Raw genomic sequence first — 23549 nt, forward strand, 5'->3', positions numbered from 1 at the left:
GCTCTACACAAAAAAATGACGCTAGCCTAACCTACCCTCCTAGTCCAGCTCATAGCTCCTCCTCCTCCTCGTCGCTGCTCGGCGAGTAGCTTCCCCACTGCTCTCGGAGTCAGAGTCGGAATCCACCGTAATCATCTCGGTGTCCAAGTCCATGACCTCCCTCCTAACTGTCCTGCGCACCGTCCTAGTCGAGCCGGTCTCCACATCCACCTCTCCTGTGAGAACATCCTCTTCCACCACCCTAACCAAGGGGTCCACACGATAGCCGTGCGGTGAAGAGAAAGAAAAGAGACGTGAGGCAGATGAGACTACAGACTCCCTCCTCGGCCGCACAAGCCTAGAGGACGACGCCACGTCGGTAGGATCAATGGCAGTAGCAGGAGGTGGCGCAACAGGTGCAGCAACAACAGGCTCAATCTCCGCTGGGTCCTCGTCATCAGAAGATGAAGCAGGAGGTGGTGCAGGTGGTCCTCGACCAGAACCTGGTCCACAGTGAACTGAGGGCGGCAAGTCAAAGCTCAGCTCCATACGCCGTAGTACTCCTCTCGTCAAGCGTCCACGCTCATCAGTCCGGTCCTCCATGACCCTTCCCATGTACGTCGCTCGGTGACCCGCAACATCGATCACCCAAGCGGTGGGGGCATCACGATCCACCAACTCATACCTGATCCCCCCCGAGGGAGAGACCATCGAGAACCAGTCGGCCATCGACATCTGGCAGCAGGCCGACCGCCCAAACACAAACATGAAACCAAAGCCAAGGCGCTAGGGTCAACTCACGGAATAAAGTAGATATACACTCAACATGTGATATGGGGTATAGATATATATGTTGTTATATAAACATATAGATAATCCTAGCATGTTATGGCTCTAACAATGCCTCAATAAATCAAACAGCACACATTCCCAGTCAGAATGAATGTATGCGTGAAATGCAATCAATATGATCCGGATTATGACGCGTTCCCGTTCGCCACAAGTGAAGCATTCCCGTTCTTCACTATGGATGAACCATTCCCGTTATTCATCCTTGGTGAACCATTCCCGTTATTCACCGTATGATGAACCATTCCCGTTATTCATCATTAATGCATTGGTGAACCATTCCCGTTATTCACCAAAAGATGCACAGGTGAACCATTCCCGTTATTCACCCGATTGATGCAATATGGTTAGCCAAACATCGAATCGTCCTCACCACACAAGCGTTTAGCTCAAACCCAATCTCAAAACAAACCCAAGAGTTAGTGTCGGTCAATACAACACAACTCGGAGTTTAGTGTCGGTCAATACAACACAACTCCAACAATAAGAGAACCCAAGGGTTTAGTGTCGGTCAATACAACACAACCCCAACAACAAGAGTACTTAAAGTACTCGGTGACTTTCAATCGTCACCGTAGCTCACCTCAGTGGCTTTCCCCAAGTCCAAAACCCACAACAGAAGTCGACTTTTCCCCGTCTTTCGTAAATATTTTCCCCTTCAGTTTTCCTATGCTTAAACGTTAATAAAAATTGTTCCAATTCGAATTAGTCAGGTTATGAGTTTATTTCTCAAAGTCTAAGTTTCCCAAGTCTTTAGTTTTCGAAATTCTAATCATTCTAATTTTCCAAAAACCCTCCAAAAGAAGTTTCCCGGGGAAAGTCTAAGTATTCCAACGAATGGCTAAGTCTCAAACCCCACATTTGAACTTGCCTAGGGTTGTTCATCCAACCCGAAATACCAACTTCAATCAGTTCAGAGGTTCCCCACTCCGAAGTCGCGTCAAACGCACAATTCAACAATATCACAATATCACAAGTTATGGAAAAACATCATAACATCAACTCATCATCATAATCAACATCAGATAAAGCATAAGTCAAATTTATCGACGCCTATCATGCAGTCATAGCTAATAGTAAGTTGCCCTAACCTCGAGCTGTTCCAGTCTCGCGATCAAAGGTTCCTTCACTCAAATGCTCTGAAGATCCCAAAGTTCCTTCAACTAAACCTCGGAGAAAAACAAAGCAGAATCCAAACAAAATCGATTAGTTCGATCACAATACAACTCACAAACGCTAGACAAAGCATTAAAGCTTCAGAATACAACAATCGGATATGAAAAGACAAGTTTTCGAAAACGAAACCCCCCCTCATAACATAGCTCTCGGCCAAAAGGGAAAAAGAGCTCCGGCTCTTTTCCTTCGATCAAATCTGTTTACAAGGTAGTTTAAGGGTAAACTAAGGCAAAGAAACTGTCGGAACAATTTTCGGACGATCGGATCAAAATACGACTGTTCAGGGGCGTTTTGGTCCAAAATAAAAGCTCAAAATCTCAAAGTTATCAGTTCGGAAAACAAATTTGACAGCAATGATCCTAACGACATCCGTAGCAACAAATCCTAAAGGCACGAAGTCAGATTACGACTTTTCGACAATAAAGTTTCGAAATGTGCGACAAAAAAGGTTTTGAAACAGTTTTTCAGATCCTTGACAACTCGATCACAAACGGCGAATACTGACGGAGTTTTTAGGCTCTTGGGCACGTAGGGAACATATCCCAACAGAGAAATCAGGAAAAACAGATAGTTTTACAAAAAGCTCAAAACTTTGAGCACAGAAACGACTACAGAAAAGCAGTAGAAACGATGATCAGAGGTAAGAATCAAGCTAGTTACCTCGGTACCTTGAAGTAGGAACGAACTGCGCGAAGATCGGTCGAGTTTCGGCGAAAAATTCTTCTCCTCTCCTCCCCTTGAAGCTCGCGGCCTTAAAGAAAGAAAATGGGAGATATTTTGAATTTTTGAGCTATTTATAGGAAGGTGAAATCGCGGGAAAATGAAAATTTCGCGATTCCGATTTTTGTAGCACGTTCACCGAAGAATTCTAAGAGAGATTTTGGCGTCAGAATTCCAGAACTCAAAACAAATCTCAGACATTTGGGAAAAACGATATCTAAAATCCCAAAAGCGGTGTAAGTTAATCTATCCCGAAAAACTACTTTTTGCTGTGATGGTCAGACGAAAAAACTTTGTTCTGGAGAAAGATTGGAAACGTCGAAACAAATCTGGTTGCGCAGACGGAAACTTCGTTAGAAGTCTCGAATAGAAAAAGTCTTCATTCACTGATTGAATTTAGGGTTTCGAAGCAAAGAAATTAGCGTCGTCGAACATCCAAAAAGTGAATACTATCGTGCGTACAGTCCAGGGTTCCGAAATGAAACGCTGGTCGAAGGAAAAATAGAGAGAATCTTTAAATTTTCCAAGGATTCGAAATCTCACTTAAATGTTGCTCTAAAAGCGAAATTAGCCTATTCTGGACACGCTCGCCATAAGGCAGGTGTGCAGACGCCTCGCACGAATTCCTACCGCGACTACGCAACATTCCTCAAGCAATTCCTGAACTTTCTTCTTCATTAATCTTTCTCAAACATCAAACTCCTGTCACGCTTACACTGATTCTACGCGTGAGTCGGAAATTAACTTGTTCTGCAAAATCAGGTCTTACATATGGGTTGGGTAGGGGAGGTCCAGGGATCGATTCCTGACGGGTGCAATTTATCTTTTCGATGTACCAAAAAAAAAACAACATATTTTCATGCACTAAATTAAAATATAGTAATTTTGGAAACAATCCTGCACAGTGCATAGTCCCATCCCATGAAATTTTTCCTATTTTGAGTACCTAGATTTATTTTATCGTTAAATAAAAACTGATAAGGTTCATTTTATAGTTGGAATATTACGCTTATTTAGTACCACAACCGTAGAAACCTAAAATAGTAATGAATCAATTGAAATCGCGGTAAGAAATTTTGCAGTACACGCGCTTTTCGCTCCACCGGGGGTTGGAAATTCACCAACAGTCCAACGTAGTACACTGTCTCTCTCTCTGTCACAACCTGTGTAGTACAACGCAAATTGACTCGTATAAATCCACCCCAACACCATGCCATTGCCATCTCCGTCGCCGTTCAAATCCTCTTCTCAATGGCTCTCCCTCGCCGCATCCTCTTCTTCTCTGTTCTCTTCCTTTTCCTCTTCCTCTCTGTTTCCGCTCACAGCGGCCACCACGACGACGACGACGACGGAGACGCCGATGCCGACGGTGCTCCCGACTTACGCGCGAGGCCGTTGGTTTTGGCGAAGGTGTGGTGTCTGATTGTGATTTTCTTTGCGACGTTTGTGTCTGGGGTTTCGCCGTATGTGTTGAAGTGGAACGAGGGGTTTCTGGTTTTGGGGACTCAATTTGCTGGTGGGGTGTTTCTGGGAACTGCTATGATGCATTTTCTTAGTGATGCCAATGAGATGTTTGGTGATTTGACTGAGAAAGAGTACCCTTTTGCGTTTATGTTGGCTTGTGCGGGATACTTGCTTACCAATCTTGTGGATTGTGTGATTTCATCTATTTTGGCAAAGTCTCGCCGTGGTGCTGATGTTGAGAGTCAAGGTATTGAGATTTCGATTGGTTGCTTGCTGGTTAAATTGTCATATTGAATTGTTTGCTTTTGAAAACCATGTTTTCTTTTTTCATGTTTTTGAACAGTAGATTAAATTAGGTGAGGAGATGATCAAAAATGTTTTTGAACAGTGTAATGGGATAAAATACTATAGTTTCATGAATTTTAGACTGATTGGTTGAAGTTAGTTGTGTCTTCTGATCATGCAATTCCATTTGATTTTGAAAATCAGTTTTTTTTTCCTGCTCTTGAAGTGTGTTATTAGTTATTACTATTTGGGATGATATGATTGCAAGGAGCATGATTCTCCTTACATACTAAGATTACAATTTGCATGTACCCCATGTTTTTTGATAGAGATTTCAAGGTGTAAAGAAAGTTGCCTGTTATGATGATTGAATGCCAGAAAAGAAAACACTGTTTGCTTTATTTCTGTGTGATTGTTTGGGTGATAGTAAGCCAGTAGTTGACATCAGAATTTCCTTAGTATTGTACTGTACAGGATACTACATGTGTTGTTCTATAGTGGAAATTTTTTAGTTTGTCATCGCTATCTGAGAACATAGATTTCGGAACGAAACCTTCTCTCCCGATTTCGTCTCATTCCCGGTTTCACCAATCAAATTGTGTCACGGTGGAATAGGGAATGAGACACTAGATGGGAACTGAGATTCTTCATCCATAGATTTCGTGTATTTTCCACCCAAAGCTACTAATTTGAGCTAACGGAATATGCAATTCTGCTAGAGTTTTTCAAACACGCACTTAACAAATATGAATCTGTATTTGAACATTCACCTTGTCTAACACAAAGCTACTTAATTTGTTTTCTGGTTGCAGGGGATGAGACAGGCAAAGAAAGTGGCAATGGTGTTACTTCCCAGTCACAACACCACTCAGGAAACCATCATGCTATTGTATCTGTGAGTTCACTTGGAGACACCATCTTGTTGATTGTTGCCCTGTGTGCTCACTCAGTATTTGAGGGCTTAGCAATTGGAGTTGCTGAGACAAAAGAAGATGCTTGGAAAGCTTTATGGACAATCTGTCTGCACAAGATATTTGCAGCCATTGCCATGGGAATTGCTCTCCTCAGGATGATTCCTGATCGCCCCCTAGTGTCTTGTGCAATCTATGCTTTTGCTTTTGCTATCTCCAGTCCAATTGGTGTAGCCATTGGAATTATACTAGATGCTACAACACAAGGTCATGTGGCAGATTGGATCTTTGCTATATCAATGGGTCTAGCTTGTGGAGTCTTTGTCTATGTATCAATTAACCATCTATTGGCAAAAGGGTACGTGCCTCAGAAACCAACAAAGGTTGACTCAGCCTATTTCAAGTTTCTTGCTGTTGTGTTGGGCGTTGGAGTGATAGCGGTTGTGATGATTTGGGACACTTGAAGTCATTCAGAAGCAAGGGTATTATAGTAGCTTAGTTCTGCTCTGGAAATTCCATGATATCTTTCTCTTTACCCCTACGCAAAATCTTTGTAAGATAGACAAATTGATTAATATTTACACGTTTTGCAAGATAGACAGTTGGATTTGTTTTTAGGACAAAAGTTACATACAATTTAATGTGTGTAATTTTTACCGTTGATCAAACGGTAGTTCAAGAAATTATCACAATAATAAAATATTAAGATTGTGGGTACTTGGTAGTGTTATTTTTATAAGCAACACTCAATATTATACTAAGGTAGCGTTTGGTAGGTGGGAAGGGAACGGAACGGGACACATGAGTTCCGTTCTGTGTTTGTCATGTTTTTAATATGGAATGGAACGGGACAAAAGACTCTAGGAACGAGACACTTTAGTTCCCTAAAAAAGGGTGGAACGGAAGGGAACGGAACAGAACACTCTCTTAAAAAATTTGCAAGTTAAAAAATATTCCTAATTTATATTTGATATTTTATGTATCTAAACAGTTTAAAATCACTTCTAAAATTGAAAGCACTTATTATATTTGTAGAAAAAGTTAGATGAAAATCTACTTCAAAAAATCACTGAAAATTAAATCAATTATTTTTTCAAAAGTAAAATCACTTTTTGTAAGCAATGATAAACGAGCCAATTAGAGTGCGTTTGATTCAACTTATTTTGGAAAAAAATCACTTTTTAATAAAAAAATCACTTTTAAAATAAAAAAATCAATTTTTTAATCAAAATATTATTTTTTGTGTTTGTTTCAGGTGAAGCTGAAAACCGATTATTTAAAACAGTTACTTTATCTTATTATGAAAATCTATGATGATAGATGAGAGGAGATAATAAAAATGATTTTATTTGAGTAGTCAAACACGAATCAACTTAGTTAAAATAAAATCAATTATTTTTTCAAAAGTAAAATCAGTTTTTGTAAGCAATGATAAACCAACCAATTAGAGTGCGTTTGATTCAACTTATTTTGGAAAAAAACACTTTTTAATAAAAAAAATCACTTTTAAAATCAAAAAATCACTTGATAATCAAAATATCACTTTTTGTGTTTGTTTCAGTTGAAGCTGAAAACAGATTATTTGAAATAGTTACTCTAGCTTATCATGAAAATCTATGATGATAGATGAGAAAAGATAAAAAAAAATTATTTTAATTAGAGTAGTCAAACACGAATCAATTTAATTAAAATAAAATCAATTATTTTTTCAAAAGTAAAATAAGTTTTTGTAAGCAATGATAAACGAGCCAATTATAGTGCGTTTGTTTCAACTTATTTTGAAAAAATCACTTTTTAATCAATAAAATCACTTTTAAAATCAAAAAATCACTTTTTTTGTTTGTTTCAGCTGAAGCTGAAAATAGATTATTTGAAACAGTTACTTTAACTTATAATGAAAATCTATGATGATAGATGAGAGGAGATAAAAAAAGTGATTTTAAATTGAGTTCAATTTGTTTTCATCAATCAAATATTAAACATGTAGGGTTATATGTGTAATTAAAATCATGGTTATGTTCTATTTACTTGGAGTTACCAAACACAACACACAGAACATTATTGTCCCGTTCCATCCTGTTTTGTCCCGTTCCGTTCTGTTCTGTCCTTGTTCTTTGGATCACTTTTGAACTTGTTTACAAGAAATAGCGAACATGAAAAGGAAAGCCCCCCCCCACCCAATTGCTGAGCATGATAATTTGGATTTACAACACAAATTTTATATTTAAAGTATTTCAATTGTATATATGCTGTTACTAGACTTGGGTAGTTCATAACTCCATATTACAAATAATAATATTATTAATATTATTATTATTTTCATAATTATGATAAAAGTAAATAACTGCATAAATCAAACAGATGTTATTTACTTGATGGGTTGTACGTTTTCTAGATGATTCTTGCATTTTGCATCTTGAGTTGCTTGCGATTTTTCATGCCTTGACAATTGCGTGGGGTCGGGGTTAACGTTCTGTGGATTGTCAATCAGACTCTATGGACGCAGAGAAGCTTGTGCATTTGTGCTTGTTGCGGCCCATCTTTATGCATCACTGATTTGGGACACTAATGAGCTCTTAGGGAGATCTTGGCATGTGGTGCTTCATCATGTTTTAAGAGAGGGGAATGCGTGTGCGGGTTTTTTGGAAAAGCATGACGCCATTCAGGATGAAGCTTTCTTGGCTGTGGAGCAGCCTTTGGAGGGCACATGAGTTTACTTCTTTTGGCTAACGCTTCGGGCGTCACCTCTTTGAAGTCTTAGCCCGGGGTTTCTCAGTTCTTTTTTTCTCTTTATGAGTTTTACAAAAAAAAAAAAAACAGATGTGCTTCGGAATCTCTTGGTAAAATGAATTTGATCTCATTGAACATGGAGAAGTCTCTTATATAGTCGAGTTCTCCCTCCAAATTTATAAAATGAAATTAAAATTTTAATAATATATTTTTCATCTTGGATTATTTTTTTTACACTCCACCCACCATCTTGGACTATAAGGGCTCGTTTGGTGGCCAGAACAGGATAGTATAAGACAGGATAATAATCATATCTTGTTGTTATCTGTTGTTTGTTGCGCCAGCAGGATGTGATAACACTATCTTGTCTCCTATCCTATTCTGTCAATCATGTGTAAAAGTTATCCTGATGGGGGAGCTAGGATAGAACAGGATAGGATACCAGTTATATATTTTCTTTCAGTATCCTAACTCCAAATTAATTTATTTTAATATTATATAATTTATAATTTATAATAATATTAATTAATAAATATAAAATATTAATTTAACAAAAATAAAAAATAAATAAAATTATTATTCATAAATAGTAAAATAGACTACTCACTTACAAATATTGATTTATTTAATAATAGACTAATTTAATATTTTCATCTCCTATTATTTATCTACTTATATAATAATTTAAATATAAAGTATTTTGAAATAATAACATTTTTAATTTAATTAATTTTTATTGTTTATCACATGTCACAACTAAGTGAAAACCATTGATTACAAATATTTATTTTTTAATAATAATAGATTAATTTTCTATTTTCATCTCCTATTATTTAAAACTACTTATCTACTTATATAATAATTTATAATTTAATTATAAAGTACTTTTGAAATAAAAATATTCTTAATTTAGTTAACTTTTATTGTTAATTATCACGTGTCACAAATAAGTGAAAACAATTGGTTAACTGTATAACTTTATTTAAAATATAGGTTATCTTCAAAACAATAAAATAGGCTAATTAATAAAATTTAAATTTATTTTATTTATTTTAAAATATAGACTCATTCATGAAAATGCAAAAAAATTAAATTTAATAGAATGATTAATTTTAAATGTATTTTTTATTCAAATATAAATCTGATACATTTTTCCTTATCATATCCAGTTCTTATCATGTGCACCTCAAACACAGGATATTATAAAAGTCTATCATGCTCTTATCCTATCATGTTGCTATCATGTTCACATATCATATCTTATCCTGATCACCAAACATCCCCTAAATTTTCTTTTAACTGCTATGTTCTCATCGGGTTTCTGGGTCGGTACATGATTGTTTTTTCCGACCCGTTAATCAGGCCCAAACTGGAACAGATGCACACTTGCACTCTCATATCGTGAATCATAAACCCTAACCCCTGAGTTTCCCTTCTCACCTTCTCCTTCTCCACCACTCGGACATGGCTTCACGGAGACTATTATCGTCTCTACTCCGATCACCCCTCACCCGATCTCCGCCGCATTTTCAATCTCCGATCTCTTCCCGGCCATTCTCCTCCCCGAAACTCGCTTCTCCTCCTTCTCCGGCCGCCGTAAGCATCACTTCATCTCGTTCATTTCCCACATTTTCATTTCATTATAGATTTATACAATTTCATGATGCAGCATAATGTTACAGTATGTACTCGATTTGCTTATTATGATCCTGAAGTGTGATTCAAAGCAAGCTTGTTAAATTACAGATCATAATATCACCATCAATTATGTATAATATGCTCTGTAATAATATTAATATCAATTGATTGAATATTGGATAAATGAAGAAAATGGCATAATTATTTTGAGCAATTTCTTTGGTAGCTGCTTCCATACCTTTTGCTGTGATTTTTCATGATTTATTTTGGGATAATGATTCATGGACCGAAAACTATTTTTGACGAAACCAACGAATCAATTTACTTCCGTTTATCTCACTTGATTTTGTTTCACTTGTAGTTTTGTAACTACCCAAATCTCTTTGACTCATTTCCGAACCACATGTTCGTAAATTTCGTTTCTCAATTCCATTGTAACGTATAGCATTGCTCTTTATTTTGTAATAAATTTTTAAAATTTGCATCTTTGTGCTTTATAGTCTAAATAGTGAATTGAAGGGTACTGAACCCTCTCATTTTCAAGGGTGCCGGAGAAATGCCCATTATTTAGAGCCTTCAAGTGTTGTGTTGTTTCTGTTGAATATCTGTTTAGATTTAGTTTACTATTAGTCTTATCTCATTGAGATATAGTTTAGATTTGTTTCTCTATTTTAGATTAGTATCTATTTAAATAGAGATAATATCTATTTAAATAGAGATAGGTTTAGATAGATTTAGTTTCTTTTTATCTATTTGTTAGTCTATATATGTTGTAGTCTAGTCAAGTATTATCAATGAAATACAAGTATTATTTTATCAAATTCAAGTTGGTGTCAGAGCGAGTTTCGATCCTACCGCTGTGAGGGGGCTCCTCCCCCGTGAGCCCCCTCATGGTGACCTTCCAAATCTCTTTGGATTATTTTCACTCGTCCTGTGCTTCCGCGCTTGTTCGTTCTAGCCTTTTCTTACGGCCTCGTTTCTTTCTGATTATGGTCCCCTTTGTCTTGGAACCCTATTGACCCTTGTTTCTTAATACTTAAAACAACCGCGCCTTCTTCTTCGGCGCGTGAAGGTAACGCACAAACCTGAACTCGACACGACGACCACATACATGTTCGTCCGTTGTAGTATAGTTGGTCAGGATATTTGGCTCTCCCTCCTGGTTCTGTTCCAGATGTTGTTTTCTCCAGATTTTCCTTCCTTTAATGCAGTTGCGTGATTGGAAGAAATTGTGGGAATTGATTCAACAATTGTTTACTCAAGAATCCTTGATTGGAATGACATAATAATTCTTCACTGCCAGCGAGAGTATTGGTTACATGAAGTGGAAATATGGAATGCCAATGCGTTGGGATGGTGATATTGGAAGTTTCTGATGATGCCAGAATGAAGCAGTACCATGTGGCTCTTTGGTCCAATCCAGTTCTCAATTAGTGTGTTGGGTTGTTCTAGTTTCTTGTTTTTGGTTTCTTGGTTTTGGTTGGCACAGTGTGGTTTTGGAGTTGGAAAAGATTTTTGCTCTCTATTAAAGTGGAGAATTGGTTTTGCATTGTGTGGTTTGTTGGTGTATAAATTTTGGACTATTTTTGGGAATATCTCTCTCCGGCAGCAGCTGCTTCTCAAGTTAATTATATTTGTTACAAGCTATGCATATGACATATATGCGCTAGCTTGAGGGGAAGATCTGAATATTGTTAAATCTTAATTATATTTCTTACAAGCTATGCATATGACATATATGCTATAGTTTGAAGGGAAGTGTTGGATATTGCTAAATATCCTAATAGAGACCACAGTCAACCACCGCCGACAATCGTTATCCTTGTTGCTGGTTTGGTGGAGGGTGTATTCAAGAAGTGTTTGGTTGGATCTAATTGTATTGCGCTGCATTGTTCTCGCTGGTCCTATTTGTGTTTCGGCCAGGTTTGGTTTTTAAGGTCCTCTATTTGACGTGTGTTGTGGCGCCACCGTTAATGGTCGTCCGGTCTTCCTCTTCCAGTTTGGTTTGTGGGTCTGCTGTGTTTTCTCATCTGCGATGTTTCTTGCTGTTTGAGTTCTTAGTTTGCATCTCATGGTTCGTGATGCTCTTATTATATTGATCTTGGCTGACTTTATGCAATTTGGTTTTGTTTGGTTTTGAAGGTGACAGTGTCACCTTCGTTTGTTTTGTCTCGATTGTTTGGTTTTCTGGTTTTAGGGCTTCATCTGCAAGTTGCGCTGGCCCACTCTCTAGTTGAGAGTTATTGGTTTTGGTTTTAGGGCTCTAGCTGCGAGTTGCGCTGGCCCGCTCTCTAATGTTTGAGAGTTGTCTGTGTCAAAGTTGACACCATTGTTTGTCTTAGAAGCCATCAATCGATCAACCTCAAGTATGTTTTATTTATGTGTGGTTGTTGTTGGTGAGTTGTTGCTTCAGCCTTGTTTTGTTTTCGGGCGTATTGTTGCTGGTTTTTCGCCCTTGTTGTTTGCTGACTCAGCTACCCTACGACACTCCAGAAGAATTGGTTTTTGTCTTGCATCAATTTCAGCCAGATCAAGTATGAGAAGTTGTCTTTTGCCTCCCATGGATTTAGCAGAAGTTCGAAAGATTATTCAATTTGAAGTATGAGAAGTTGGCTTTTATCGCCATGGATTTACTAGAAGTTTGAAAGGTTATTCAATTCAGAAATTCGCCAAGACTGTCATTATTAAGGGATATCTATTAAGATAATTTTCTTCTTGGGTTCGATTTGTTACAAGCTTAAAGCTAAGTAAGCTTTAGCTTGAGGGGGAGTGTTGAATATCTGTTTAGATTTAGTTTACTATTAGTCTTATCTCATTGAGATATAGTTTAGATTTGTTTCTCTATTTTAGATTAGTATCTATTTAAATAGAGATAATATCTATTTAAATAGAGATAGGTTTAGATAGATTTAGTTTCTTTTTATCTATTTGTTAGTCTATATATATTGTAGTCTAGTCAAGTATTATCAATGAAATACAAGTATTATTTTATCAAATTCAAGTGTTTCATGCTTCTATTTTTCTTGAATCGTATGACCTTGATTTATAGGATATGAGCTCTTGTGGTGATTGGATATTGGTGTTGTTCTTGTCATGATTTATTGTGCAGGTTAAGATATACCCTCAGACTGAGGCATTCTCAAGATTTGTGTCTGCTAATGGTTTAGCTTCTGTGCAGGGAATTTCTAAAATGGATCCATTTCGCTGCGTTGCTACGATCGCGCCTTCTTTCTGTAGCAGGTTTATGTCGACGAAGATAAACTCTGTTGATTCTTCTCAAGGGAGTTCTGCTCGGGAGCCTGAAGTGCCTGAACGCATCAAATTTAAGAGATTAGATAAAACTGGCAGGCATATCATGCAGGCATGTGACTGCTCTGTGTCGTTTTAAACAAGCGTGTTCATTTTGTTATCGTTTGTAAAAATTGTTGATATTTATATTCTTTAGATTTTAGACAAGGAAGCAGTAGAGGAGGTGAAAGCGCAGAGACAGATGCCTGATATAAAGCCCGGTTATACAGTGCAACTCAAAGTGGTATGGGAGTTTTTATCTGATGATTTATTCATATTTGTGCTTTGCTTGGTTCCTGTTCATTATAGTGATATGATATTTTGCTCTTTTACGTCTGATATAACAGGAAGTGCCTGAAAACAAGAGGCGTGTTTCTATTATAAAAGGCATTGTTATTGCTAGGCGTAATGCTGGCCTCAATTCAACATTCAGAATTAGAAGGATGGTGGCTGGGGTTGGCATCGAGAATCTATTTCCACTGTGAGTATTACCTTTCCATATTTTTATCTGATCAGCTTTGCAGATATGCTATTTTAATGGGTAAAATAGTTCACTGCTTTCAGTTTTGTTGGCTTTTGAGGAGGATGCAGTTAAAATTGACTTGCTGAGTATCCACTCGGGGCGATGTTAATTATTTGAAATTCTAGTTGTGGGCTTGTTGTCTGTCTTTCTTCCGAAGTTTTTTTTAATTAAACTAAATCTCTAAAAAGTTGTGATGTAATCTGGTAAATTTTCATACTATAACCAAGAAAAAATCAGTTTTAGTGCTTTCTGATTATGTAGAAGGAGTAGCTTAAAAGAGAAGCTATACCATGAAGAGTTCTTTTATCAGAACTTATTCATATGCCTTTTATATTACTTTGAGTTTAACAAAAGCATTCTTATTGCAATATACATTTTATGTGTTGTTGTGCTTGTTTGTTCACGGGATTCCGTTCAATCTGTTTTCCCCCTTGCATTATCTATTTGGAAAAAAGTGAATTACTCTCTAAATTTATTTATAACTGTAACAATTAGTTTGGTGTGTATTCAATATTCAGAGATAGTAAATTTTTGTTTCGTTTTGAGCTTGAGTTTGAGGTGTTTCTGTATGCGCTTTGGATGACTTTTGGGGACTGTACTACTATTTGATGTGTATGCGCTTTCTCTATCCCCCATTTCATCTTGTCATATGCTTTGTCAATGACCTTTATTTTGGGGTGGCTGAAGAGGGGAGGGTTATGGTGGTGTTGTGATCTTTTAATTTTCAGTTGTTTGTGCTTGTAGTAGGCATCATATTATTTGGTGCTTAATGACTGAGCTTTGACCTTTGTGTGATAGGTATTCACCAAACATAAAGGAGATAAAGGTGATTGACAAGAAGAAAGTGAGAAGGGCCAAACTCTACTACCTGAGGGATAGATTGAACTTTAAAAAATAACACTGATCTTCATTCTAGCGGAAATTATTTATGATTCATAATTTTGTTATATGTGGTATCTGCGTCTATTCACTGATCATATACTTGCTGCTTTACTGTGCTCAACTATCTTTGCTCAGTGTACCTTACTATGTTGTTTAATTTCAATCCTTAGAGCCTGTCATGTTTTTGAAAGGTTAACATGTAAGAGATGCATTCATGTTAAGAATTTCTCAAAGCCATGTTATAATTTGTTTCCCTGATGTATTGAATCTGAAAAATAGGCTTGCATTTTAGCTGCCTTGTGCTTTTTTTTTTTTGACATTTGGTTAATGAAAAAAAGAAGTAATTCAAATGAGGACAAGAGTTGTCATGGTGCTTACATGACCGGTCCACATGGGGTTTTCACATGACATTTGATCTTTCTAAAATTACTTTAATCGCTTTTGTTCATTCTCCTCCCATTTTTCCTTCTTCCACTTCCTCCTCCCATCCAACCTCCACAGCTACCTCCCAACTACCACCCACCTCCACCTCCCCATTTACCTCCACGACCCCTTTCATGGAGGAAACATGCTTGAAAGGAAGTTACAATAAATATTATTAGGTACAATGTTTTAATTGTCCTCATAAGTGTTTATATATTTTTTATCAAATGGGTTATTTACACCTCATTTTTACTTGAAAATATATCTCATTTCTTAAACATAACTTTTTCTTTCCTCTAATTTTCTCTCTCAAACCAAATAACATAAATATGTTATCTCACTTTGTTTTTCTCTCAATTTTCTTTCACAATAACGCATTTATTTTTCTAGAATCAATAATTGAAATGTCTTATAAAAAATATGTTTTTAAATAGGTTATCAAGTCATACTAGACTAGAAAAAAAAGATAAAACCTAATAAATCTATAACATATAACCTAATAAATCTATAACATATAATAGGTTTGCCTTGAGTTTCAAACTTTTTAAATAGAGTAATTGTATATTTGGATTTATGTTGAACACAACATAATAAAATCATGCTAATCTCTTGATAGTTAGATTATCTATTTTCCCATTTGCATTGACATAAATGAGAAACCAAACATACACTTTTTTTTTAGAATTTTTGTTGAATTCAACATCGATCCACGTTTGAATCAATGTGGATAAATCCTGCTTCTCGGTTAATGTTTTCAAATGTGTATTTTCTCATTTGTATCAATTTTAACCTTTAAAAGCTATTTACACAAGTTTCTCTCCACAATTAATTTTGGTTTTAAAAATGGTTATAGAAAATTTTCCAATGATGTACTGAATAATCTATTTAACGAAGCACATCCTTGGACCATTGAAGTGGCTTGGAGAAATATATGCCACGAGCATGACTTATTTTGCTAATTTCTTAAACCTGAAATGCTAGATAATGATTTTGCATGGGTGCGTATCAGGTGGCACCCTCCTACAGCAGGATTTCTGAAGTTAAATGTTGATGGCAGCTTTGGTGAGGATGATGGCCATATGGGTGGTAGTGGCTTGATCAGAGACAGTAACAACAGTTGGGTTTGTGGCTTTATGAGTCATGCAACATCAGGGAATGCGTTTATAGCGGAAGCATCTGCCCTTCGCGATGACCTCCTAATGGCGTGGAACCATGACACCCGTAACCTTGTTTGTGAAACTGATTGTAAAGAGCTAGTGGAGCTGTTATTGAAGCGGGATGGGATCAGCTTTCATGGCCAGTTACAGAGATAGAGCTCTAAAGCTTCAGCTGTTGGTCAGTTATTCTCAAGAGCTTCAAGTGATGTTGCTCCAAGATTCCTTAGGAGCCCCTTAGTTTTTGTTTTTGTAATTTTTGCACTTTTCCGGTGTAACAAAAAAAGAATAATTTATTTAAATAATGCATATGAAGTATCTAACACATTCCCCACTCCTATATAACATACCCAAGTGACAAATTCAAAATCCAGCCCAACCTCGCGCGTTCTCCCAAACCTAAACAACGAAATAAAAGGGGAAAAAAAAGGGGTTTCGTTTCATCATTTCGTGTTTCGAGTTTCTCTCTATCATTCTTCTTCTCCAATCCTCATTTTTTGTTGCAATCTGCGACCCTTCATTTTCGTCACCCTCAGATTCTTCAATCCCTCACTCTCAATTTGCATCCCCCAATTTTGGGATTTTAGGGTTCGAGACGATGAACTCAGGCGACCTCAACAAGGTTTGGGAAATCAATGCTCTGAAGAGGAAACCAAGGCCAGAAGAAGCCACAAAAATGCTGGAGAAGATCGCCAAACAGGTCCAGCCCATCATGCGCAAACACAATTGGAGGGTCAAGCTTCTCTCTGAATTCTGGTGTTCCAAAACTTCCTCTCTTTTTTTTTTTAATTTTTTTAATTTATTATCGTGCAATTCACTTCAGTTTTGTGTTTCCTATAATGGGTAGTGAAGGAAAATTGAAGTAATGGAGTTAGGGATAGGAAAGTTTTCAACTTGGAGTTAAAAACCACTGTTCTAATCAACCAACCATTGATAATGTTGTAGCACAATATTAGCAGCTTTTGTGTCTCCTTAGGAACCTGAATTAAGAACTTGCCCATGTGATTATTGTAGCCCAAGCAATCCGTCGATTCCAACCAGTTTCTTAGTTTTTTTAATTTGAATTTTGCTAATCAAAACAGAAGATTATTTTGAGTAGAAACAGTGGTCTTGCTACTCATGCAGCTGTGTGATTTTGCTTTAGTGTAACACTCAAATGAATTTTGATTTTGGCTTGGGCAAGTCTATTTTGATTTTCTATTTCTGGTGGAATGACTAAAGAACTTGCCCATGTGGTTGTATTGTAGCCCGAGCAATCCGGCTCTTCTTGGGGTGAATGTAAATGCTGGTGTAAATGTGAAGTTACGGCTACGGAGACCAAACAGGGATTCAGAATTCTACCCATTTGATGAAGTTCTGGATACAATGCTTCATGAGCTTTGCCATAATGCCCACAGCTCTCATAATGCTGCCTTCTACAAGCTCTGGGATCAACTTAGAAAGGTTCTCCTTCTTCCTGTCATTTTGTTATTGACTAGGCAAAATGATAATTATCAGATTTCTGGCCTTTTGTGATACAGTCTCTTTGCTTTAGACAATATCCTATTGGATTTTACAGGTCCTTTAGATAATATCTTACAATAGGGCAATTTTATTAGAATAATGGCTGTAAGTTAAAACATTGATTCACCATTGGTATGATAGATCATAACACTTGTTTACTGATGTAATTCTAGGCAGAAAGTTGTGTTTTTCTTTCTTAGCAAATTGTTAGATTTGCTTATTTGCTCTCTATCAATCCATTTTACTAATTATGCATAGGAATGTGAAGAGTTGATGGCTAAGGGAATAACTGGCTCTGGAGACGGGTTTGACGTTCCAGGGAAGCGTTTAGGTGGTAATTCCCGGCAACCTCCACTTTCATCTCTACGTAAAACTGCACTGGCAGCCGCAGAAAAGCGGTCACGATTGGGATCTCTTCTTCCATCTGGACCGAATCGTCTTGGCGGTGATAGCGCTATAATGGGGGCACTTAGTCCAGCGCAGGCTGCTGCAATGGCTGCAGAAAGGAGATTACAGGATGACCTATGGTGTGGTTCTCAATCTTGTGAACATTCAGATCATGAAAATGTTAACAATGAATCTGCTGAGAACATTGTACAGAAGCGGAAAATTGTTGGAAGCTCAAGATTAACAGACAATTCTACTCTACCTTCAGATCAAGTATCTAGAAAAAGAAGTTGTTCTAAGGACTCAAGTTTACCCGTTCATTCATCTGGTGCCCCGATATTTGTAAATTTAACTGCGGATGCACAAAAAATCGGATCTATCACTGAATATCAAATTGGATCTCAACAACGAAGTTTTGGATTAGAAAGGATTTCAAATTCTCAATCTGAATCTCAGGCTGGATCTAGTTCTGCAAATTTATCAAGCCTGCCTAGGCTACTTTCTGGGGATAATAAAACATTTCATTCCGAAGAATCTGCAATGTGGGAGTGTCCGATGTGCACTCTGTTGAATCAAGTAAGCATCCAAATATACTGCATTCTTTCATTGCAGACTATGTCTGTGTTGAGTTTCCTCGTAAAATGTTGTGTTGTGGCTTTATTCATTCTAAAGTATATAATGATCACTATGGTTGTTTAACATACTGCCTTTTCTAACGCATGTAATGGTGCTGGACCAATGCAGACATTTGCTCCTATATGTGAGTTGTGTGGCACGCAACAACCAAAAGATGTTACCACCAAGTACAGCACTTGGTCTTGCAAATTCTGTACCTTGGATAACAGTGTGAAGATGGAGAAATGCTCAGCCTGTGACCAGTGGAGATATTCTCATGGCCCGCCAATGTCAGTCAACCTGGGTTCCTAACCTTGGCAATTGACAGAACTGTGTAATTTGCATATTGGACAAATCTAATTCACTTTTGGCTTTAGTCTTCACTAATCTGTGCATAACCTTCCATTTATTCTTGGTTCTATCTTCTATATCATGATCACATATATTTTTAAAATTTAACTTTGACATTTGATCTTTAGTTTTTCTTTGTTATACAATATTTATCTCGTACGAAGGTAGGAATAATAATGGCCAAATGGATAAGGTTTGGATAGGATATAATAATATTTGATTCTATATTCACATTTTGAACCTATACCCGTGTGGGTTGGAATTTTTATGCTCATGCTCTTTTATTAGGCACTTATGCATCCATATTCTTACCTATATTATATTTAAACTTGAATTATCGAGAAAATATAATCCAGTATAATCCAAATTTAAGAGATTTGGCCCGGTTATGTTGGGTCCATAAGGCTTAAGACTTAAGAGTATGTACAGGGGTACTACAAGGAGTCTCTAGCTCGATTCGTTGTGAAAAGCATATCTTTGGAATTGAGGTTTACTTATGTTGCTCTCTAACTTTTGAAATTTCATTTTCTCTCCACCATTTTTTTATTAAATTAATTCTTATAGGGCTGACAATTTCCACCTGCATATGGGGATCCCTTTGGGGACTGTCTGTTTTGGGGCCCCAATCTTGGGGAATTTTTCCCTGTGGGGATGGGGGTGGGGACAAAAATTCCCTCGAGACAAGTTTGGGGATGGGTGGGGATCACCCTCTCCGCCCTGCAGAATCTCCGCCCGGTATACATAGGTAAAAAATCAATAATAACCTTAATAATAAATTCAATGTTATTTCAACTTCATTATATATTTTCATAGATTTGACATGTTTTATTCTCATTTGTGGTTTCTATATTTAACTATTTATAGGTCAGGTAGAAATTTATGTATTTTTTATATTTAATTTAGTTTTATTTTATTTTTAATGATGTGTTAGTGGTCCCCAAGGGGATATGTGGGGGAGGTGGGGATTGTGGATGGAGAGAAAATTCACCCCGCCACGGGGATGGGGAGTGGGGATGGGGACATGAAAGAGATGCGGGGACGAGGAGTGGGAAGGCATTCCCTGCCCCCGCCCCGCGCGAATGCCATCCCTACTTTTGAGTATGTGACATTAAATGTTAGTATACAGGAGCTTTACATTGGCGCGCTACACCAAAATTAAACTTATAATTTCCATTTTCTCTAATTTCTTTAATAATTACTTATCTTTCATTACTTAAATTTTCCGCAATGGAGGCCAACAACAATTGTTAAAAATGATTATGTGAACTTTTAAGATAGAAAGTCCGATTCTTAGAGCATTTTCAGTTCAGTACCTTATGGTGGGATCTTATCTTGAGATCACGTATCTTAAATTGTCTTGCATTGGAGCAAACTGATGTCGAGGATTTGAAATCTTATTTACGTTAGTATCATAGCTAAGACATGAGTAAAGCAAGAATAATAATTTTTTTTTTCTCTTTCATTCATGTGCATCCAGTAAACCCAACCAAAATGTTAAAAAATAAATAATATAAATATATGATATATTGTGGGACTCAGCGAAAAATGTGCACCCTTACGTTACTACTTACTAGTGGGAATTGGGTTTAACACCCCAGCCCTTAGGCTTCCCGCCACACTTAAAGTGGGGAAATTACCGGAAAGCCTCTGGATTAATATCGGTAAATGATTTTCCGATACGTATCGGTTTATCATTTCCCGATTCGTATTGATATAACAGCATCAGATAGGTTTTGAAACACATAATTTTCAAAACCCATTTCCCTCCCCAAATCACTCCCTCTTCAAATCTCTCCCAAACTTGCGTTCCACCACTCCAAGCTTCGGTCCCATCATCATCAAAGCTTCCTCAAAGCACCGGAACTCCCATTCCATTACATTCAAAAGGTAAGTTTGATTTTTATTGATTCTCTCACATTGATTGATGATTAGAGGTAGTTGATGGATTATTAGGTGAATGTTGAACACTAGGGTTGTTGATTATTGATTAGAGGTAGGTTTTATTGACTGAAATGGCATGAAACGGCCATGGGCACGAGTGGGTCGTTTCCAGTTCTGGTTCTGGATTACTGTAAAATCGAAAAAACATTTTCCGATTCTGTAATGGAAAATGTTTTTCCGATTCTGTAATGGGAAAACATTTCCCGATTGTAAACCAGTTTAAGCCAGTTGAAGCCAGTTTTTTTAAGCCAGTTTTTTTTTAGTTTTCCTCCATCTATTGGGCTGAATATTTTGTACAAATTTTCAAATATTTTAGTGTCATGACACTGGGAAAGGGTGTTGATGGTATCGGCTTATTAGAACTAGGGAACTTTCTTAATGTTGCATTTTAGTTATCTAGATTGACAAATTAGAAAGGGTGTTGATGCTATATGAGAGATGTTTGTTGCTATATGAGAGATGTTTGTACAAGTTGTAACTGTTAAAGTTGTTCAAGTTGTAATTTGATGTTAAATTTGTTTGCTTTTCATAGGAGAATGAAGGGCGGGAGGAAGAGGTCTCGATCTTCTACAGTCGATGATGCAGAGGATCGACACGAGCGCTTGCATGCTTCTACGCGGCGCGGCGACCATCGAGCAGCTAGTCAGGCGGTTGAGGCTTCGGCCCCGTCTCCGTCTCCGTCTGCTACTCCGGCCGGGGCTCCGTCTCCGTGTCCGTCTGCTACAGCTCCGTCAGGTGTCCATCTACTACAGCTCCGTCAGGTACTCCGGCTGAGCCTCAGCCTCATCCTACTCCGGTCTCTCCGATGGTTGAGTTACCTCTTGAGGAGACATCTGGCGAGCAGTCTTCTTCGGAGCCCAGTGGCGAGGAGTCTACTTCTGAGACTGCTTCTGAGGCCAGTGGTGAGGAGGAGGAGCCTCTTATTCTCCAGGAGGAGATTGATGCTGCTGATGTGGTGCCAGAGGAGGGGGCACAGGGCGGTGCGGATGACGACCTCATCCAGAGGGTGGCACCGTTTCCCGGGGGGCCTGAGGATCTTTCGCTTCTTGCGCATTATCCTGACCACAAGGCTCCTTGGACGTGGCAGGCACTTCTTCGCACAGACCCGCGGTACGTGGACCGTCGGACATTGAGGGTGGCCACTGTTGGGGGGAAGGTATGGAACCTCCCCTGTGATGGCGATTTAGAGGCCCACACACATGTGCGACAGCTGCTGCAGCAGACGAGTTTGTATCACCTGCCTTGGTGCGGGTTACCGGAGACAGACCCAGCTGTCATACTGGCCCTTGTTGAGAGATGGCATGAGGAGACGAGTAGCTTCCACATGTCGTTCGGGGAGATGACTATCACCCTGGACGATGTGTCGGCTCTTCTCCATCTTCCCACAGGGTCGAGGTTCTACACTCCGGGCAGAGGGGAGCGAGATGAGGTTGCAGCGCTCTGCGCCCAGCTCCTGGGAGGATCTGTTGCTGATTATCTGGTTGAGTTTGAGGCGGCGGGTGGCCAGAACATTCGGTTCATTACTCTGAAGACCATGTACACGTCTGTTATGGATGGTATGTCTTAATCATTACTTTATTAAGTTGTATTTATTTTTAGCGTATTATTAATAACTGTTAACTTAATTCATTTCATTGTAGAGGGACACTATGAGGATGCTGCTAGGATCTGGCTGGTGAACCAGCTTGGTGCCACCCTCTTTGCCAGCAAGAGTGGTGGTTACCACACTACTGTCTACTGGATCGGGATGCTTGAGGACCTCGGTCGCGTGTCGGAGTACGTGTGGGGTGCGATTGCGCTGGCATCGTTGTACGAACAGCTGAGTCGTGCTTCCCGCAGGAAGACAGCGCAGATTGGTGGGTTCACCTCCCTCGTGCTGTCATGGGCGTATGAGTACATATCCAGCAGCGTCATTATCAGGACGGAGGTCCCCGGCTACACACAGGACCAGCCTAGGGCGCAGCGGTGGTCCACGTCTCGGATCGCGCATTCCGGACTCGATGAGAGACGAGTCATGCTCGATGAGCTTACAGTGGATGATATCACATGGACCCCTTTTGAGGACCATCGAGATGTTCGACAGCGGGATCCCAGGGCCCTCTATTCCGGCTACATCAGGACACCTTACGGCCGGTCTGTGAGCCGACATCTACCAAAGCGGGTTATGCGCCAGTTTGGCTTCATACAGGACATCCCTCGACACCCCTCTGAGATCCAGACGACGGGGTCCCTTGCTGATACCACAGATGCTGCCTATGCTGAGTTTGAGCCGCACCTCCGCCCTCAGGGGATACCTGCTACATATCCGGGAGAGGCGGTGGAGGGTTACATGAGGTGGTATAGCAGAGTGTCCCATGTGTTCATCATCCCTGAGGATAGGAGGGAGGAGCTTAGTGCCGTGGTAAGTTTGGATTCTAAACTTGTATATTATTTTTATTCATTCAATTGTGATTTTTGTTAATGAAATTATTTTTGTATATTATTTTTATGCAGTCTGCCATACGTAGGGGTGTGGAGTTGTTGGAGCAGTCCCTGGAGGTGTCAGGTGCTCTTGCTCCAGGGACACAGCCCCGAATCCTCACGGAGAGGGCGCTCGATCTCTTTCGACGGAGTTCCTTCGTTGGTACCCAGGGAGTTGCCTTTTCTGCTATTCGAGGAGCCGCAGCTGCGGGAGGCAGAGCTCGTGGAGGCAGACCCCGTGGAGGCGGAGCTCGTGGAGGCAGAGCTCGT

At 38.7% G+C, this 23549-nt stretch overlaps 3 protein-coding genes across 3 annotated transcripts; all 3 read left to right on the forward strand.

The window, feature by feature from the left end:
* Positions 1–3834: 3834 nt before the first annotated feature.
* On the forward strand, positions 3835–6101 carry LOC130724499 (zinc transporter 11). Its single transcript, XM_057575736.1, has 2 exons — positions 3835–4435; positions 5286–6101. The coding sequence occupies exons 1-2, from the start codon at positions 3976–3978 to the stop codon at positions 5846–5848; spliced, it is 1023 nt and encodes a 340-aa protein (XP_057431719.1). The 5' UTR covers positions 3835–3975; the 3' UTR covers positions 5849–6101.
* Positions 6102–9499: 3398 nt separating this feature from the next.
* LOC130724948 (50S ribosomal protein L19, chloroplastic-like) lies at positions 9500–14736 on the forward strand. Its single transcript, XM_057576215.1, has 5 exons — positions 9500–9710; positions 12931–13113; positions 13198–13284; positions 13388–13521; positions 14362–14736. Exons 1-5 carry the CDS (start codon positions 9579–9581, stop codon positions 14459–14461), a joined length of 636 nt encoding a protein of 211 aa, XP_057432198.1. The 5' UTR covers positions 9500–9578; the 3' UTR covers positions 14462–14736.
* Positions 14737–16386: 1650 nt separating this feature from the next.
* Positions 16387–19024, forward strand: LOC130726295 (DNA-dependent metalloprotease WSS1). The gene is made up of 4 exons (XM_057577537.1): positions 16387–16778; positions 17270–17465; positions 17784–18488; positions 18657–19024. The coding sequence occupies exons 1-4, from the start codon at positions 16621–16623 to the stop codon at positions 18837–18839; spliced, it is 1242 nt and encodes a 413-aa protein (XP_057433520.1). The 5' UTR covers positions 16387–16620; the 3' UTR covers positions 18840–19024.
* Positions 19025–23549: the final 4525 nt, after the last annotated feature.

The sequence above is a fragment of the Lotus japonicus genome, chromosome 6 (genome assembly GCF_012489685.1).
Source record: "Lotus japonicus ecotype B-129 chromosome 6, LjGifu_v1.2".
Classification (NCBI taxonomy): Eukaryota; Viridiplantae; Streptophyta; class Magnoliopsida; order Fabales; family Fabaceae; genus Lotus; species Lotus japonicus.

Bases quoted from the DNA above. Each gene is read 5' to 3' on its own strand.
- LOC130724499 (XM_057575736.1), top strand. From the start codon at position 3,976: ATGGCTCTCCCTCGCCGCATCCTCTTCTTCTCTGTTCTCTTCCTTTTC. The intron at 4,436-5,285 runs GTATTGAGATTT...TTCTGGTTGCAG, and splicing joins TGCTGATGTTGAGAGTCAAG to GGGATGAGACAGGCAAAGAA.
- LOC130724948 (XM_057576215.1), top strand. From the start codon at position 9,579: ATGGCTTCACGGAGACTATTATCGTCTCTACTCCGATCACCCCTCACC. The intron at 9,711-12,930 runs GTAAGCATCACT...GCTTCTGTGCAG, and splicing joins CTCCTCCTTCTCCGGCCGCC to GGAATTTCTAAAATGGATCC. The intron at 13,285-13,387 runs GTATGGGAGTTT...CTGATATAACAG, and splicing joins ATACAGTGCAACTCAAAGTG to GAAGTGCCTGAAAACAAGAG.
- LOC130726295 (XM_057577537.1), top strand. From the start codon at position 16,621: ATGAACTCAGGCGACCTCAACAAGGTTTGGGAAATCAATGCTCTGAAG. The intron at 16,779-17,269 runs GTGTTCCAAAAC...GTTGTATTGTAG, and splicing joins AAGCTTCTCTCTGAATTCTG to CCCGAGCAATCCGGCTCTTC. The intron at 18,489-18,656 runs GTAAGCATCCAA...GGACCAATGCAG, and splicing joins TGTGCACTCTGTTGAATCAA to ACATTTGCTCCTATATGTGA.